This window comes from Pelodiscus sinensis, chromosome 12 (genome assembly GCF_049634645.1).
Source record: "Pelodiscus sinensis isolate JC-2024 chromosome 12, ASM4963464v1, whole genome shotgun sequence".
Lineage (NCBI taxonomy): Eukaryota > Metazoa > Chordata > Testudines > Trionychidae > Pelodiscus > Pelodiscus sinensis.
The window spans coordinates 38,423,538-38,437,579 of NC_134722.1; the positions used below are offsets into that span (position 1 = coordinate 38,423,538).

General features: G+C 44.6%; 1 protein-coding gene across 1 annotated transcript; it reads right to left on the reverse strand.

The window, feature by feature from the left end:
• Positions 1-4,836: 4,836 nt before the first annotated feature.
• On the reverse strand, positions 4,837-7,735 carry TMEM30B (transmembrane protein 30B). The gene has a single exon (XM_006133923.4). It carries the CDS (start codon positions 7,650-7,652, stop codon positions 6,603-6,605), a length of 1,050 nt encoding a protein of 349 aa, XP_006133985.2. The 5' UTR covers positions 7,653-7,735; the 3' UTR covers positions 4,837-6,602.
• Between the last annotated feature and the right edge of the window lie 6,307 nt (positions 7,736-14,042).

Here is a 14,042-nt window from a genome sequence, read left to right on the forward strand (position 1 = left end):
CCTACAGTGTAATGTTTTTATGCCACTACTTCTTGTTTTAAGTTTACAGCATATACTGTTTGTGGAACTGGAAAGCACCTCGGGAGAAACTTTGTAGGACAGAAGCTATGTAAAAAGAATGTTATGTTGTATTGTGTTCCGTTAATTGACTTTGTTCCTTCCCTGCTGATCTTCAAATGTAGCTAAAAATAAATCAGAGGTTCCCTATCAACAGTGAAAGAGGAAACCTGCCAGAAAAGTCCCATACATGCAATGGTAAAGGGGGAATCAAATATATTTTGCTCAATACCAAAAAAGTAAAACCGAGAAGTAGTGGTTATGAAATAGTTTACCTTGAGTGAGAATGAGTGCAAGAGGGTGAAACAAAGCACTTAAAAAAAAAAATCTCTCTCAGGCTCTGATAGTTCAAGTTATAAAGTGTCCTGAACTTTTAGTTTCTTAAAAATTGGCAGTTATTTCTGATCTACAAAGTAAGCATTTAAACTTTGACACTACTTTGGCCTGGATCTCCTCATGCAGTAGAGTCTGCATCAGAGACTCTGATTTACAGTCTATGCGTCTGAAGGGATCATGTTAATCTAATCTGACCTCTGCATGCTGCAGGCCACTTTTCAAGCATTCACCTTTTGACTCCAGAAATCATACAAGTGATCCTCCAGTTCGTTGGTTCAAATGTAGATAACAGGAGCAGCTAAAAATCTTTTTCTGATAGCCTGCCTAATATGGTTACCTTAATGCACAGAAGACCTAAGTCCCATTTTGGCAAGGATACTCTTTCTTTTCAGTACTGTCCCAGCTGTACCTTCTTTTTGGCCAAAACCAGGTATCTGTCGGTAATGGGTCATGACTCACCAACATGGCACCTCCTGCTGGTCTCCTTGGGAATTAGGTCTTCAGCCTCAGAGCACCTACTGGCCTGTTGGCCGGTGTCTCATCTTCAGTTACCTGTCTTCCGCACTGGTTCAGGCCTTGTGTCCCTCCAAACCCATGATGCCTCTTCCTAACAGTACTGCCTTATGGCAAGCCTCCCCTCCTAGGGAATGCCAATCCCCTATACCCACCTTGCCTTAGTAACCCACTGCCAGTCATCATTTAGCCCTTGTCTTAGGGGCAAGCTGCAGCCCAAAATGGCCACTCATCATTGGCAAGGGAATGAACCTGCTGCTCTGCTGCCTCCCTGAAGTCCTAGTACCCTCAGGCCTGGAGAGCCTGGGAGTTTGCCTGGCCAGAGTGCCCCAGCTCTGCCTGTCTTTTCCTAGCCCTACTGTTTCAGGTACGCTTACTAACTTACCAGTAGACAGGTCATTGCTGCTCCACAACTGGAGTAAGAGTCTCCCCTCCTCTTCTCTAGCACCAGCTGGGCCCTAATTGGCTAAATTTTCAGGGTCAAGGTTCCCTTAGCACCTGAGTTTCTGCCGCTAGGTATATATAGTGCTGCCTCATACTGAGTATTCAGGTGCCTCTCTCTCTCATTACAGGGAATACAAGCATTCATCTGAACCATGGGCAGAATTCATTTTAATATGAAAAAGCTGAAATCTCCATGGACACTTCTATCATGCACTGGAGAATGCAAAGATCTTTGCCTCAGAAATATGCAATAGCAACCTTAATGCTAGTATTTCCTGACTTTTGAATGCTTGATTTTGTAAACTAAAAGCTCTTTTAATTTAGCTTTTGTGTGTAATTTTAAGTAGTCACAAGCAATTGAAAAATACATGACAAAAAGTAAATGTAAACCTGCTATTAGACCCAATCTTATGTTAATGGATGAGTGCAATTAGTGAAAACATTTAGCGTTCTTTAAAAACACTACTCTTGGAGGACATGGTTGTGTACAAACTAGATGCAATGTGGAACTCCCTTCCTCTATTTATAGAAATGGACAGTAGCCCAGAGAACTGGTCTCATCACATATCCCTGTTTTAAAATTATTTGCAGGAATATAGAATTAGAATTGTCCACTAGGATTACTATTTTTTATTAAAATGTCTTCAGCTGCTTGCCAATTTGCAATTGCGCAGGTGACAGTAAAAATGTAATTGAGTTACTCTGTAACTGATTGTTACAGCACTTTGAGTTTAGATACCTTATTCCTCAAAACATAAAATAATCATATGTCTGATCCATCCACTTACCAACAGGTTTGATATTCTGAAAAGGGATAAACCAGCACCCCCTAAAATTGCTCTAGCGCATGAGTTGATAGGCAAGTACTACCAACAGTCTCACACAAGCCTGTGTTTAAATATTTTCTTTAACATACCCTCTGAGACAAAATTCAGAAAGCATTTTGTGAGCCATAATTAAGTCTCATAGCACTCCTCTGAGGTAGGAAAGGGACAGATCTAGATCATTTTACCCAACTACAGGCAGTCCCCAGGTTACGTACAAGATAGGGACTGTAGGTTTGTTCTTAAGTTGAATCTGTATGTAAGTCGGAACTGGCGTCCAGATTCAGCCGCTGCTGAAACTGACATAAGTCGGATCCGCGTAAGTCGGGGACTGCCTGTACTGAAATGCTACAGTGAAATGCAGTAATGGTTTAACAGTTCACAACATAGTATAGTAGTTAAGCACAGGAAGTAAAGAATGGTGAATATCAACCAAAATTCCAAGTAAAATGAATTATTCGAGTTGGCCTAGTGTAACTCTATCCAATAGTTAGAGCTTGCTAGAATTGCACATAGCTCAAACGTATCTTCCCAAATATATTCTAATGTTATATCTCAGACAGCAACTACCCTGATTCATGGCTGTTAGTATTGATGTTTTTTCCTTCTATTAACATCTGAATAATCTGCTCTGTAATAAAGAGCACATTTTTAGGATGAAGACACTTACTACATGATACTGCCATAGCTATTGTCATTTACTATGTAACTTTTATACTGGAAGATTAAAAAGTTGACATTTGATTAAGTAGGATATCTTACATAAATGGAAATATAGCTGTCCTGGCTAGTTTTCTGGAGAGGTGGTGAGAGAAGTCTTATTAGTCACTTCACAAAGCCAATGAAATGCTTCCCCAACTGTGGATTCTAACATGATCATTCAGCTATCCAATACGCCTCTTATATACTATCCTATAGTTTAGATCAGTTGAGTTTCAAAAATCCTGATTACCTTTCTTGCACTTACAAAGTAACTTTGGGCACAATTTTGCACTTGCAATTTCTCAATCTTAAGGGACAATCAGGCTCACCCAGACTCTCTCTTCCTGACTTATCAGTGTGGCTGGCTTAATAATTAAATATAAAAATTGACATTGCTACAGAAGAAGAGTCTTACTGGATTCTGAGATATATGTAAACTTTATTTAATTGTCCTTTTATTGTACGTCATGGTAACTATGAACTTTGAACAAAACCGTTCACCCACCACCCAATGAAACTGTCATAAAGATTCTTTACAAGTTCATTTGCTGCTGACTATTGTATAGAAGAAGTAATCTTGGTTTTCTTTTTTAAGTCATTGGGACCTTTACTGCCTTCAAGCAATCTATGAATAAAATTATAGACACTCTCCCCATAAACACCTTTTAGCTTAAATAAGTTTTGAAAGTGAATGGAGTTCTTACTAATGGGTATTCATTCACATTGTCAAACTGTTGACCATGACTTCACAGGGAAATGAGAAGTTTACCTGATTCATCTATTGGTTATAAAGATATCAAAATGGACTAGGAAAAGGAGAAAGGAGGGTCATTCCCAGTTCCTTTAGAAGGGTTCCATCAGGTGGCAATAGGAAAAAAAGTATGTTTTTACTCTCTCTGCAATTAAACTCCTGCGAAAGATATATAAATATAGGAGTAAAAACCACATGCACTGTGGTGAAGAAGTCTTCTATACAGATGAAACAAAATATGGACAATTAGTAACTACAGAAAACTTTGAAGAATAGCCTCTCATCAGTCAGTAAGGTTCTGATTCTCCTCTTGTTTATGTTGGTTATACCAGAGTAGAACTCTATGGATTTAGTTATGCACATCAGGGTAAAAAAAAAAAATCATGCCCCGAGTCTACAGTGAAGTCTTCTTTCATGTAATCCACATGCATAATCTAGTCACCATCTCTCAAGGCTATTTGCATAATTGGCCTGCACTTTGTGAATGTTTTTGGTAGACATGAACTACAACAGGTTTAGGTAGTTAACAGTTGGGTTTTTTTTCCCATAAAAAGAGCTACACTGCTGAAGTTGAGCTTGCCCTTTCCACTCCAAGAGGCCTTCCAGAAGATCCACATCCATTATTAAGCTTAAGAGATACTAGCAGAACTAGCAGCATTACCGGTTTGTGGGGCACGTAACCCATTTCACAATATGGAGAGCTAACATTCCTAGCAGTGAATATAAACTAATAATGAAGTTACATATATTTGCATTCTACAGTCTACTTCCCACATGGATCAGACTGCCGGGCAAATCTATATGTAAAAAAAATAGTTAGCAGGAATAATGTTAACAGCAGAAAGGGCAAGGTCTGTCCTAATTTACACCGATGCAACCTCAGTGTATTTGCATGGGTCTAACAGAGCAGAATTTGGTTCATATGCTCACTGTACACACTGCTATTATCTTTGTATGAAAACTTTTTCTTGCATTTGCAGCATTCCACAGACCCCAATTCCACTGTGAGCTTGGGGAAAAAGTTCATTTAATATGCAAGGCCATTTCTTAGACAATTACTTGTGTTCTTTTACTTCTTTGAAAATGCTTTGAGTTGAAGTAATTTGTTCAAGGTTTTACCTGACTTTTCAGGTCTCAGCTGACATATAGTTCACAGCACTGGTATAAAAGACACTGCTTCTAAAGTAGTAATAAGCCCACATTTATAAATCTGTTTCAAGAAACTTTTATGGAGTAAGATTCACCCAATTTGAAAAATTAAAAAGAGATCCCACACTTGCCCAAAAGACTTCAAAATATACATGGATGTGACAAGGGGAGCAGTTACATTGTGAATTAGACATCATCACATGCCACAGACATTCAGACATCTAATAAGAAATCATCTCATAAGCAACCACTATCAAGTGATGGTTCCCAAAGCTACCTACCATCACTAACTTGTCAACTCAACTTTTTAAGAGGTTAAAAAAAAAACCTTCACAGGAAACAAAATATAAACATTCAGGAAAATACATGTTTGAGGACTTAAGACTATTCTCCTTGCTTAGTCTTTCTAGGCACTGGAGTCGCTATTTTTGGACACAAACTAAGTAAGTTGGACGACTTGATTTTATTGCCATGTAAAGTGTTTCTAGTCTCAAGGTTATTTAATGACATTCTTAGCAATATCTGTTAGAAAAAGAACATATGGACAAGGCAAGATCTTCCCATCCTTTTAAAATAGAAGATAAATCTATAACAGAAAAAGGATCCTTTTCTCGATGAGTGAAGTTACGTGGACTGTATCAACATTAGTCAGCTGTGTCCAGAAGATGCTTATAAGTAAAGTCATTGTGTAGAAAGAAGCCTCTACTCTCTCTGCAGCTATCAGCATGAGCCCAAGTGAGAAGGAATGAGGGAAGAAAAATGGTTTTGGATCACAGTTACCACTTACATCTAGCATCTAACATGATAGTCTCTCGCTAAGGATTAACATCAACCTTTAAAGTTTATTGTTTTGGACAGTTTCAGGTCAATTTTTTTTCCATTTTAGTGAAGGACTAGTATATAATCCTCCTCTTCAAAGAAAAAAAGCATTCTTGAAATTAAAACAGTTGACAATTGGATTGTTAGCCATAAGCAGCTACCAGCTGCCAAATCAACCACCAGCAGAGTGATGCTTCTTTATGAAAGTGTTTTACACGTTGGGCTCAAGCAGCATGATAGAACTCATCATTGTGAACACTGTCTCTTATTGATCTTTGGTCTTGCTATGATATTACCAAATGTCCCTTTTACCAGTGTAAAGAAAAAGGCACAAATAACTTAGTCTCCAAAAATGGAATCTGTAAAAGTCTTGTTAGAACTAAACAGAAATAGTGTTAAATTCTAGTCAGATGCATATTTAGATTACCATGCATTAGGACAATGATTTGCTGTTGGATTGCAAACTCTGCAGTGCATTGTCTTTAAAATCTATCCATAGACAGAGACTAGTGAGCTTCACTTCCATTACTAAAAAAAAAGATTAGAAAAACAGAAGTTAATCCAGATAGAGGAAAATAGTGTAGAAAGTGAGACGGATTGAAAGTGAGACAGATTGAAATGATCCCAGTCTTCTAAAAAAGTAAAAAACAAAGTCTGAGGTGTAATTAGAAATATTGGTAATTGTGTATAGGCAAAAAGAAAATCTGACAGTGATTCTTTAGGTGCACAGATATATAGACAAAGTGAAGGGCTTATCACTCAGTTTAAAATAAGCTGTAGAATTTAAGCAGCGTTGAACTCTCCATTGTGGCAAGGAAACCAGGTTTTCATCCAGCCTACTACGGACACTGAAGGTCCAAGTTTCCTCTCACTTACACTAGTGGGAGTTGGCAGTAAACCCACTGAAATCAGACTGATACCACTGAAAAAGAAAGATAAGGCCCAGATGCTAGCAGCAAAGTTTGCATCTGGAGCTCAAAGTTTGGTGGCATTTGGACTCTGACTCTCTATTCCACATCCATCTGATTTTGTTTCTGGTACTTGATATGAACAGCCAGCATGACAAAGCCAGTGAGGATGCAGGCAGAGCCAAAGACCAGATAGACAATGCCCAGGAAGGGGTTCTTGCCACCCATCCAGGAAACAGTGCTGAAGATGACCTTCTTTGTGCCCTGGAAGGAGAGGACAGGGTAGTTGTAGGTGATGTTGAGGCAGTAGGTGCCTTGGGGCAGGCCAGAGGAGAAGTTGCCTTCATGCACACGGCGGTAGAGCTTGCGGAACGTGGGCAAGGCAGCAGTACGCATCCACACGATGAAGTCCTCGTTGATAAAACCGGTGTTGTTGGGGTTGTCTGGGTCCAGCTGGTAGGCAGCACGGGGCCAATTGGGGGGCTTGGTTGTGTTCTTGAAGGCATTCTCCAGGGTGCCATCGACCGGTTCTGGATTGCTGAACTTCACGTTGGAGTCGGTCCACCAGGAGATGCCCCTTTTGTCCAGGGGCACAGGGTAGAAGGAGCCATTGATAACGTGGTAGAGGGTGAAGGCGTCATTGAAGAGGCTGTTGGCAATGGCCCCGCAGGGGGCGATGGGGATGCCCTGCGGGTCAGTGCGGAAGGGGCTGCACTCCGTGGCTGGGTGTGTCAGCCCCCAGGCGTCCCCGCTGAGCTGCCGGTCGTCGCGGGAGACGCCGTAGCGCCGGTGGTTCTGGTAGAAGTTGGAGAGCTGGTAGTAGAGGCACACGGGCCCCGGGAAGCGCTCGGGCAGCTGGAAGAGCAGCAAGCAGGTGCAGCTCCCGGCGCTGGCGTTGGCGCAGCGGGAGCAGTTGTGGCCGCTGCCCGGCGCCCCGGTGTAGTCGAGCTCCAGCTCCCGGATGGTGGCGGAGGAGAAGTGCAGCCCCAGCCCCAGGGCCAGGCAGGCCAGCCCCACGCAGAAGAAGAGCGGCAGCGCCGTGCCCGCCGACAGCAGCGGCTGCCAGGCCGGGAGGCGCTGCTGCGTGAAGGCCGTGTTGTCCGGCTTGTTCTGGGCAGGCGGCCCGGCGCAGGGCTCAGCAGCCGCCATGGTCCCCGCGCAGCGCTGCAGCGCCCCGCCCAAGCGCGCGGACAGGTGAGCGGCGGTGCCGCGCAGCGCCAGGTAGAGCCCGCCCCCCTCCCCGGCAGGGCCACATGCCGCCTGGGGCGCGCTCGGCTCCATGGCACCGCCCCGGCAGAGCCACCCCTGCTCCTCGACCGGGCAGGGTCCTGCACAGCAGCCTCCCCAGGAGCTGAAATTAGGGGAGGTGTTCCAATTTACAAGGGGGTGTCAGGGCTGAGGGGTGAAACTGGCAGGGTGACGGTGGCTGTAGGGCACCATAGTTCACAAAATTGGGGGGGGGTTACACTCCCATGGGGGGAGGGTGTAGGGAAATCCCTGGTCCCGCATGGCGCAGGAGAGAGCTCCGTTCTTTGACAGCGGCCCTCTGGGCAGGGTCCCATACAGCCGGGACCATCCATCGGGCAGAGCTCTCTTGGCATAGTCCCCATTCCCATGCAGACCTAGGCTCTTCGACAGCCCCCTGGGCAGGGCCTCCAGAGCAAGCAGCGCAGGGACAGCTCAGTTCTCTGGAATAGCCTCTGCCCCCAAGATCTAGACAGTTGGGAGTCCAGGGGGGAGCTCACCCGATCTGTAACACTCTCCAGGGAGTAGACCATGCAATCCAGCTCTCAAGCACACATACACGCCCAAGCAGAACATGAGATATACACCCCAGCTCCGCCAAGCCAGTCATCTTTACACAAAAAACAGAAGTTTCACAACCTCAGCCCAGCCCTCCTGACCATCCCTGCATATGCACATCTACAGATCATCTACCGACATGCAGACTCCTGCAGGATACCTACAAACACAAATGCATAGATCCCATCCTTATGCAATATCTACACATAGCCAGCAAAGCATCTACACAAAAAGTACATAGCATAGCCTAAATGGAGAATCTACACACAGGCAAACCAATCTAGCACAATATAAACACATGCATATACACCTAGCATGTATCTGGTCAGCTTAACATAGTATTTACACCAGCTTTTTTAAGCGCAAGATCACTTTTTGAATTTAAGTGCCATCCAGGATCTACCTCAAACCTTAATACCCTTGCCCCATTTCCCTTTCTGCCCCTTCTCCAAGGCCCCACCCTGCTGACTCCATCTTGCCCCTCCCCTCCCACCCTCATTCACTTTCACTAGGATGGAGCAGGAGGTTGAGGTGCAAAGGGATGTGCAGTTTGTGTGGGAGGGGCTCCAGACTGAGCCTGGGGTAGGGGTGCAGAAGGGGATTCAGAGTGCAGGCTATGGAAGAGAGCTTGGGTGCAGGAGAGGTTCAGGGCTGAGGCAGGGATTAAGGATGTGGGCTGCAGCTGGACAATGCTTATGTTGGGCAGCACCCAGGCAGTGTAGCAGAGGGGCTAAAGCAGACCCACTTCCACCCTGGCCCCGCATCATTGCTGAAGGAATCTAGTATGTCTAGTAATGGTTCCTGAGAGGGAGGGGCAGGTGGCACCCCCTTCAGCAGGCCCAACCCCCCCCACATCCCATTGGTCATTGTTCCCCATTCCCAGCTAATGGGAGCTGCAGAGGAAATGCCTGCAGGCAAGGGCAGTGTGTGGAGACTCCCTCCCCTTCCCCAGGGGCCATAAGGACGGGCCAGCCACTTCTAGGAGTGCAGGGCCAGGGCAGGAGGCTGCTTCCTATTGTTATGGCTGCACTGTTAGTGGCTGATCTCCTGATTTGGCTGCAAGAGCCTCCAGGAGATTAAGCCCTATTCTGGGAAACTAGTGCTGTAATTTTCTCCAAAATCTCTCCTCTGGCCCATCCCTTCTCCAAGGCTCCACCCTGCTCACTCCTTCCTCCCGCCTTCCCCCATCCTCACTCACTTTCACCAGGCTAGGACAAGGGTTTGGTTCTGGTCTTGGGCTGAGGAGTTCAGAGTGTGGGAGGGAAAAAATTAGAGGGAATGAATTTTGTTATGTGCACCAATATTGAGGTGATGTGCAGCACTGTTGAAATTAAAATCCTAATAATTGATAATATTTTTTAAATTATCATGAGGATAATTAGTCCAGCCAGGACAGGTAGCTTTTTTTAGATTCACTACTCAAATAATTAATTTAAGCATCAGAGAGAAATAAAAATTATAAAATGCACAGACCAGTCAAAAACCTGAAATAAGACATTTTGAAACAAGTAAAAGAAGTAAAAACAACTCAAGGATGTGTTGGGCAGGGAGGTGAGTGTTAAGGACAGAGTGTGTTTGTGTGAGTGTTAGACACAGCATGGTGAGATTTATAGATTTGCATTACTCTTGTAAGTTTGCTGAGCATGTTCAGTCATGGCTTCCCCCTCTGCTGAGGCCCCACCCCTCACAGGGAGGAGATGGGGCAGCATGCTGAGCGTACCCCCCCCCCCCCCGGGGGGAGGGGAAGAGAAGGAAGGGGGCAAGCAGGTGTGTGGCCCCCAGCTTCCCTAAAGCACCAGTGGAGGGAGGAGGGTGCACGGTGCATCTCCTGCCTCCTTGGAGCACCAAGAGATGGAGGAGGGTGCTTGATGCAGCCCCAGCATCAGGGAGGCAGGAGGCCGCGTGGCTCCAGCCTCCCCGGCCAGGAGTATTGGCAGGGCAGGCACTGGGGGCGGAGTGTGAGGAGAGCCATGCCTGGCAGTTTGGGAAGGCAAAGTCTTCCCCTGCCTAGGCTACTGGACGCTTGTGTAGATTAGGGTTGCCAGATGATTTAACCAAAAATACCGAACACTCACCCACCCCCAAAAAATACACCGGGGGAAAAATTCTGTTGAGAAAAAAAAAGGGGGGGGGGGAGACCAAAATTATTAAGCAAAGAAAAATTAAAAATTAAACACATTAAAAACCCCAGCATGGCCCCTTTAAGAAATGCCTGAAACACAACCATCTGCCATCTTGTGTTCCTGCTCCGGGCCAGACAGCTCCCCTGCGGACCCAGGTAAGCACCCAGGATTTTCACCTCCTGGCCGGGGAAAAATCAGAAAATACCAGACATTTTAAGTGTCCAGTATTTTCTGATTTTTTTTACCAGACAGGGGGCAAAAATACCAGTGTCTGAGTGAATACTGGACACCTGGCAGCCCTAAGAGATGAAGTACAGGCATGGGAGCAGGGGACACCTTGACATCTGTGCTCCCCTCCTCTGCCTTCCCCACCCTACACAGCAAGCAGGTGGCTCCTGGGGGTCAGCTCCAAGGGAGAGGGCAGGAGAAGCACAACGTGGGGAGAGAGACAACTGAAGAGCCAGCACTTGATAGCCTCCCATCCAGACTAGTCCAAGATCTGTACACACAACATAGGACAGCTTGTTTCCTTAAGACTTAGGTCATTCAAACTCAAATATTGAGTTTCCAGGAGTAGCCTAATACAAGGCTCAAAAAAGCTGTTTTTCAGGTTTAGGCACTATTTTCTGAGAATGCACTGCTCCTATTGCAAACAGCTAAGGGGAACTCCACAAATAGCTAACTAAGGCAACCTGATAGAATCACAATTTCAGTATTTTAACACCTTAATAACTAACAATGTCAAGGGCATTTTCTACTTTTTGTTAATCAGAAATATTAAATGATATATCTATAATTACCAAATTCAGCTAGGAAAATATGAGAAAAATAGCTAATTTTTTTTACTGGGGGAGCTTTTTTTACAGTGATGTTATTGTATACAAAACTGTATACAATCCCCCCATACTCTTCTGTAGACTAAATAAACCCAAACCCCTCAGCCTCTCCTCATAAGTCATGTGCTCCAGCCCCCTAATCATTTTTGTTACCTTGGCTGGACTTTCTCCAGTGTGTGCACATTCTTTCTGTAATTGGGAACCAGAATTGGATGCAATACTCCAGATGTGGCCTCACCAGTGCCGAATAAAGGGGAATAATCACTTCTTTAGATTTGCTGGCAATGCTCCTCCTAATGCACCTCAATATCCTGTTAGCTTTCTTGGCTACAGGGACACACTGTTGACTCATATCCAGCATCACGTCCACTGTAATCTTCTGGTCTTTTTCTGCCTAATTGCTGCTTAGCCAGTCAATCCCCAGCCTGTAACAATGCTTGGGATTCTTCCATCCTGAGTACAGGACTCTGCACTTTTCCTTGTTGAACCTCATCAGATTTCTTTTGGTGCAATGTCCAATTTGCCTAGGTCACTCTGGACCCTATCCCTAACCTCCAGCATATCTACCTCTCCCCCTAACTTAATGTCATCTGTGAAGTTGCTGAGGGTGCAAACCATCCCCTCATCCAGGTCATTAATAAAGATAAACTTAAAAAACAACAAATGGTCTTTGTAGACGGTATCATGAGCTTTTGTGAGCACAACCCACTCCATGAATGCTCATGATCCCATCTACATGTTTTGTTAGTCTATAAAGTGCTACCAGACCATTTGTTGTTTAAGTTTATCCTGTACAGCAGTGTTTCTTAAACTTAGTTCCGCGGCACACTGGTATGCCACAGGGCAGTCTGAGGTGTGCCACGGCAAACAACAGAGTTTAAAATGGCTGCCCTTAAAAGGGCAGGCAACCTTTTTTTTCTCAATAACTTCCCCTCGACCCGTTTTTTCCCGCCGACTTTTTGTTGTTGTTGTTCAACAAAAAAATCCATCGTGTTCCTCATAAAAAAAATTATTGTTTGGTGTTCCTCAGTCTTAAAAAGTTTAAAAAACACTGCTGTACAGACTAACTCAGCTACCCCCTGAAGCTTCATTAATAAAGATACTGAACAAAACCAGACCCAGCACCAACCCTTAGAGCACTCCACCTGATACTGACTGCCACCCAGACATCAGCTGTTGATCACTACCCATTGAGCCAGACAATCTAGCTAGCTTTCTATCTATAACACAGTCCTCCCACAAGTTGTATCAGCTCTGGCTGAGCCATTTAAAAATAACAAAGGAGGCTCATAATGAAGCCCATTTAGCTCTACTCTTTGAACAGTGTGGAAAAACGGGTTGAACCAGCCTTTCACCAGATGCTTGCGGGTATGCATGCTGGTTGGGACTCTTGTCCCCACCCCTATACTGCACTTGATTGTGACACAGCATTTGCAAAGATGGCAGCTCTAGTAAAGACAGCTTTCTAACACCAGCAGCTTTTTTCAGCACTATATTATTAATGCTACTGTATTATTAATACCAGCACTGTAGTATTAATGCTACATTAAGCCTGTGTTTCTACAGGCAGATTTTTTTTTAAAGTTCCCTGCTGTAGACAGAGTTTCAGAGAAGAAACAGAACAGACACACACCTGACATCCTCGCTAAATTACTTCTGACATGGTCCTTCCCATTTGCTCTTATGGTTCCCTTGCTGTTTTCTTTTTTTCAGTAATAAAAAAGACACATATCCTTTGCCAAGAAACACTAATTCAGTCATGAGAGTGACTGTTATATTTCTGAAATTCAGATGATCCCTTTCAGAACAAAACCAAATTAGGGCACTGACTGTCAAATAAAAAAAAACAATTTAAAACATCTCCCAAACAACTTCACTGTAAAAAGAATCATAGAACCATAGAGCTGGAAGAGACCTCAAAAGGTCATCAAGTCCAGCCCCCTGCTTTAGGCAGGACCAATCCCAACTAAATCAACCCGGCCAGGGCTTTGTCAAGCCAAGACTTAAACACCTCTAGGGATGGAGACTCCACTACTTCCCTAGGTAACCTGTTCCAGTGCTTCACTACCCTCCTAGTGAAATAGTTTTTCCTAATATCCAACCTGGACCTGTCCCACCATAACTTGAGACCATTGCTCCTTGTTCTGCCATCTGTCACTACTGAGAACAGCCTTTCTCCATCCTCTTTGGAACCTCCCTTCAGGAAGTTGAAGGCTGCTATCAAATTCCCCCTCACTCTTCGCTTCTGCAGACTAAACAGACCCAACTCCCTCAGCCTCTCCTCCTAGGTCATATGCTCAACCCCCCTAATCATTTTGGTTGCCTTCTGCTGGACCCTCTCCAATGCGTCCACATCCTTTTTGTAGTGGGGGCCCAGAACTGGACACAATACTCCAGATGTGGCCTCACCAGAGCCGAATAAAGGGGAATAATGACATCTCTGGATCTGCTGGCAATGCTCCTCTTAATGCAACCTAATATGCCATTAGCCTTCTTGAATACAAGGGCAAACTGTTGACTCATATCCAGCTTCTTATCCACTGTAACCCCCAGGTCCTTTTCTGCAGAACTACAACTTAGCTGGTTGGTCCCCAGCCTGTAACAATGTTTGGGATTCTTCCGTCCCAAGTGCAGGACTCTGCACTTGTCCTCGTTGAACCTCATCAGGTTTCTTGTGGCCCAATCCTCCAAGGTGGCCCAATCCTCTAAGTCACTCTGGACCCTATCTCTGCCCTCAAGCGTATCTACCTCTCCCCCTAGCTTACTGTCATCTGCAA

What these genes read in the sequence shown, in the direction of transcription:
- TMEM30B (XM_006133923.4), bottom strand. Translation starts at nt 7,652, where the DNA reads ATGGCGGCTGCTGAGCCCTGCGCCGGGCCGCCTGCCCAGAACAAGCCG.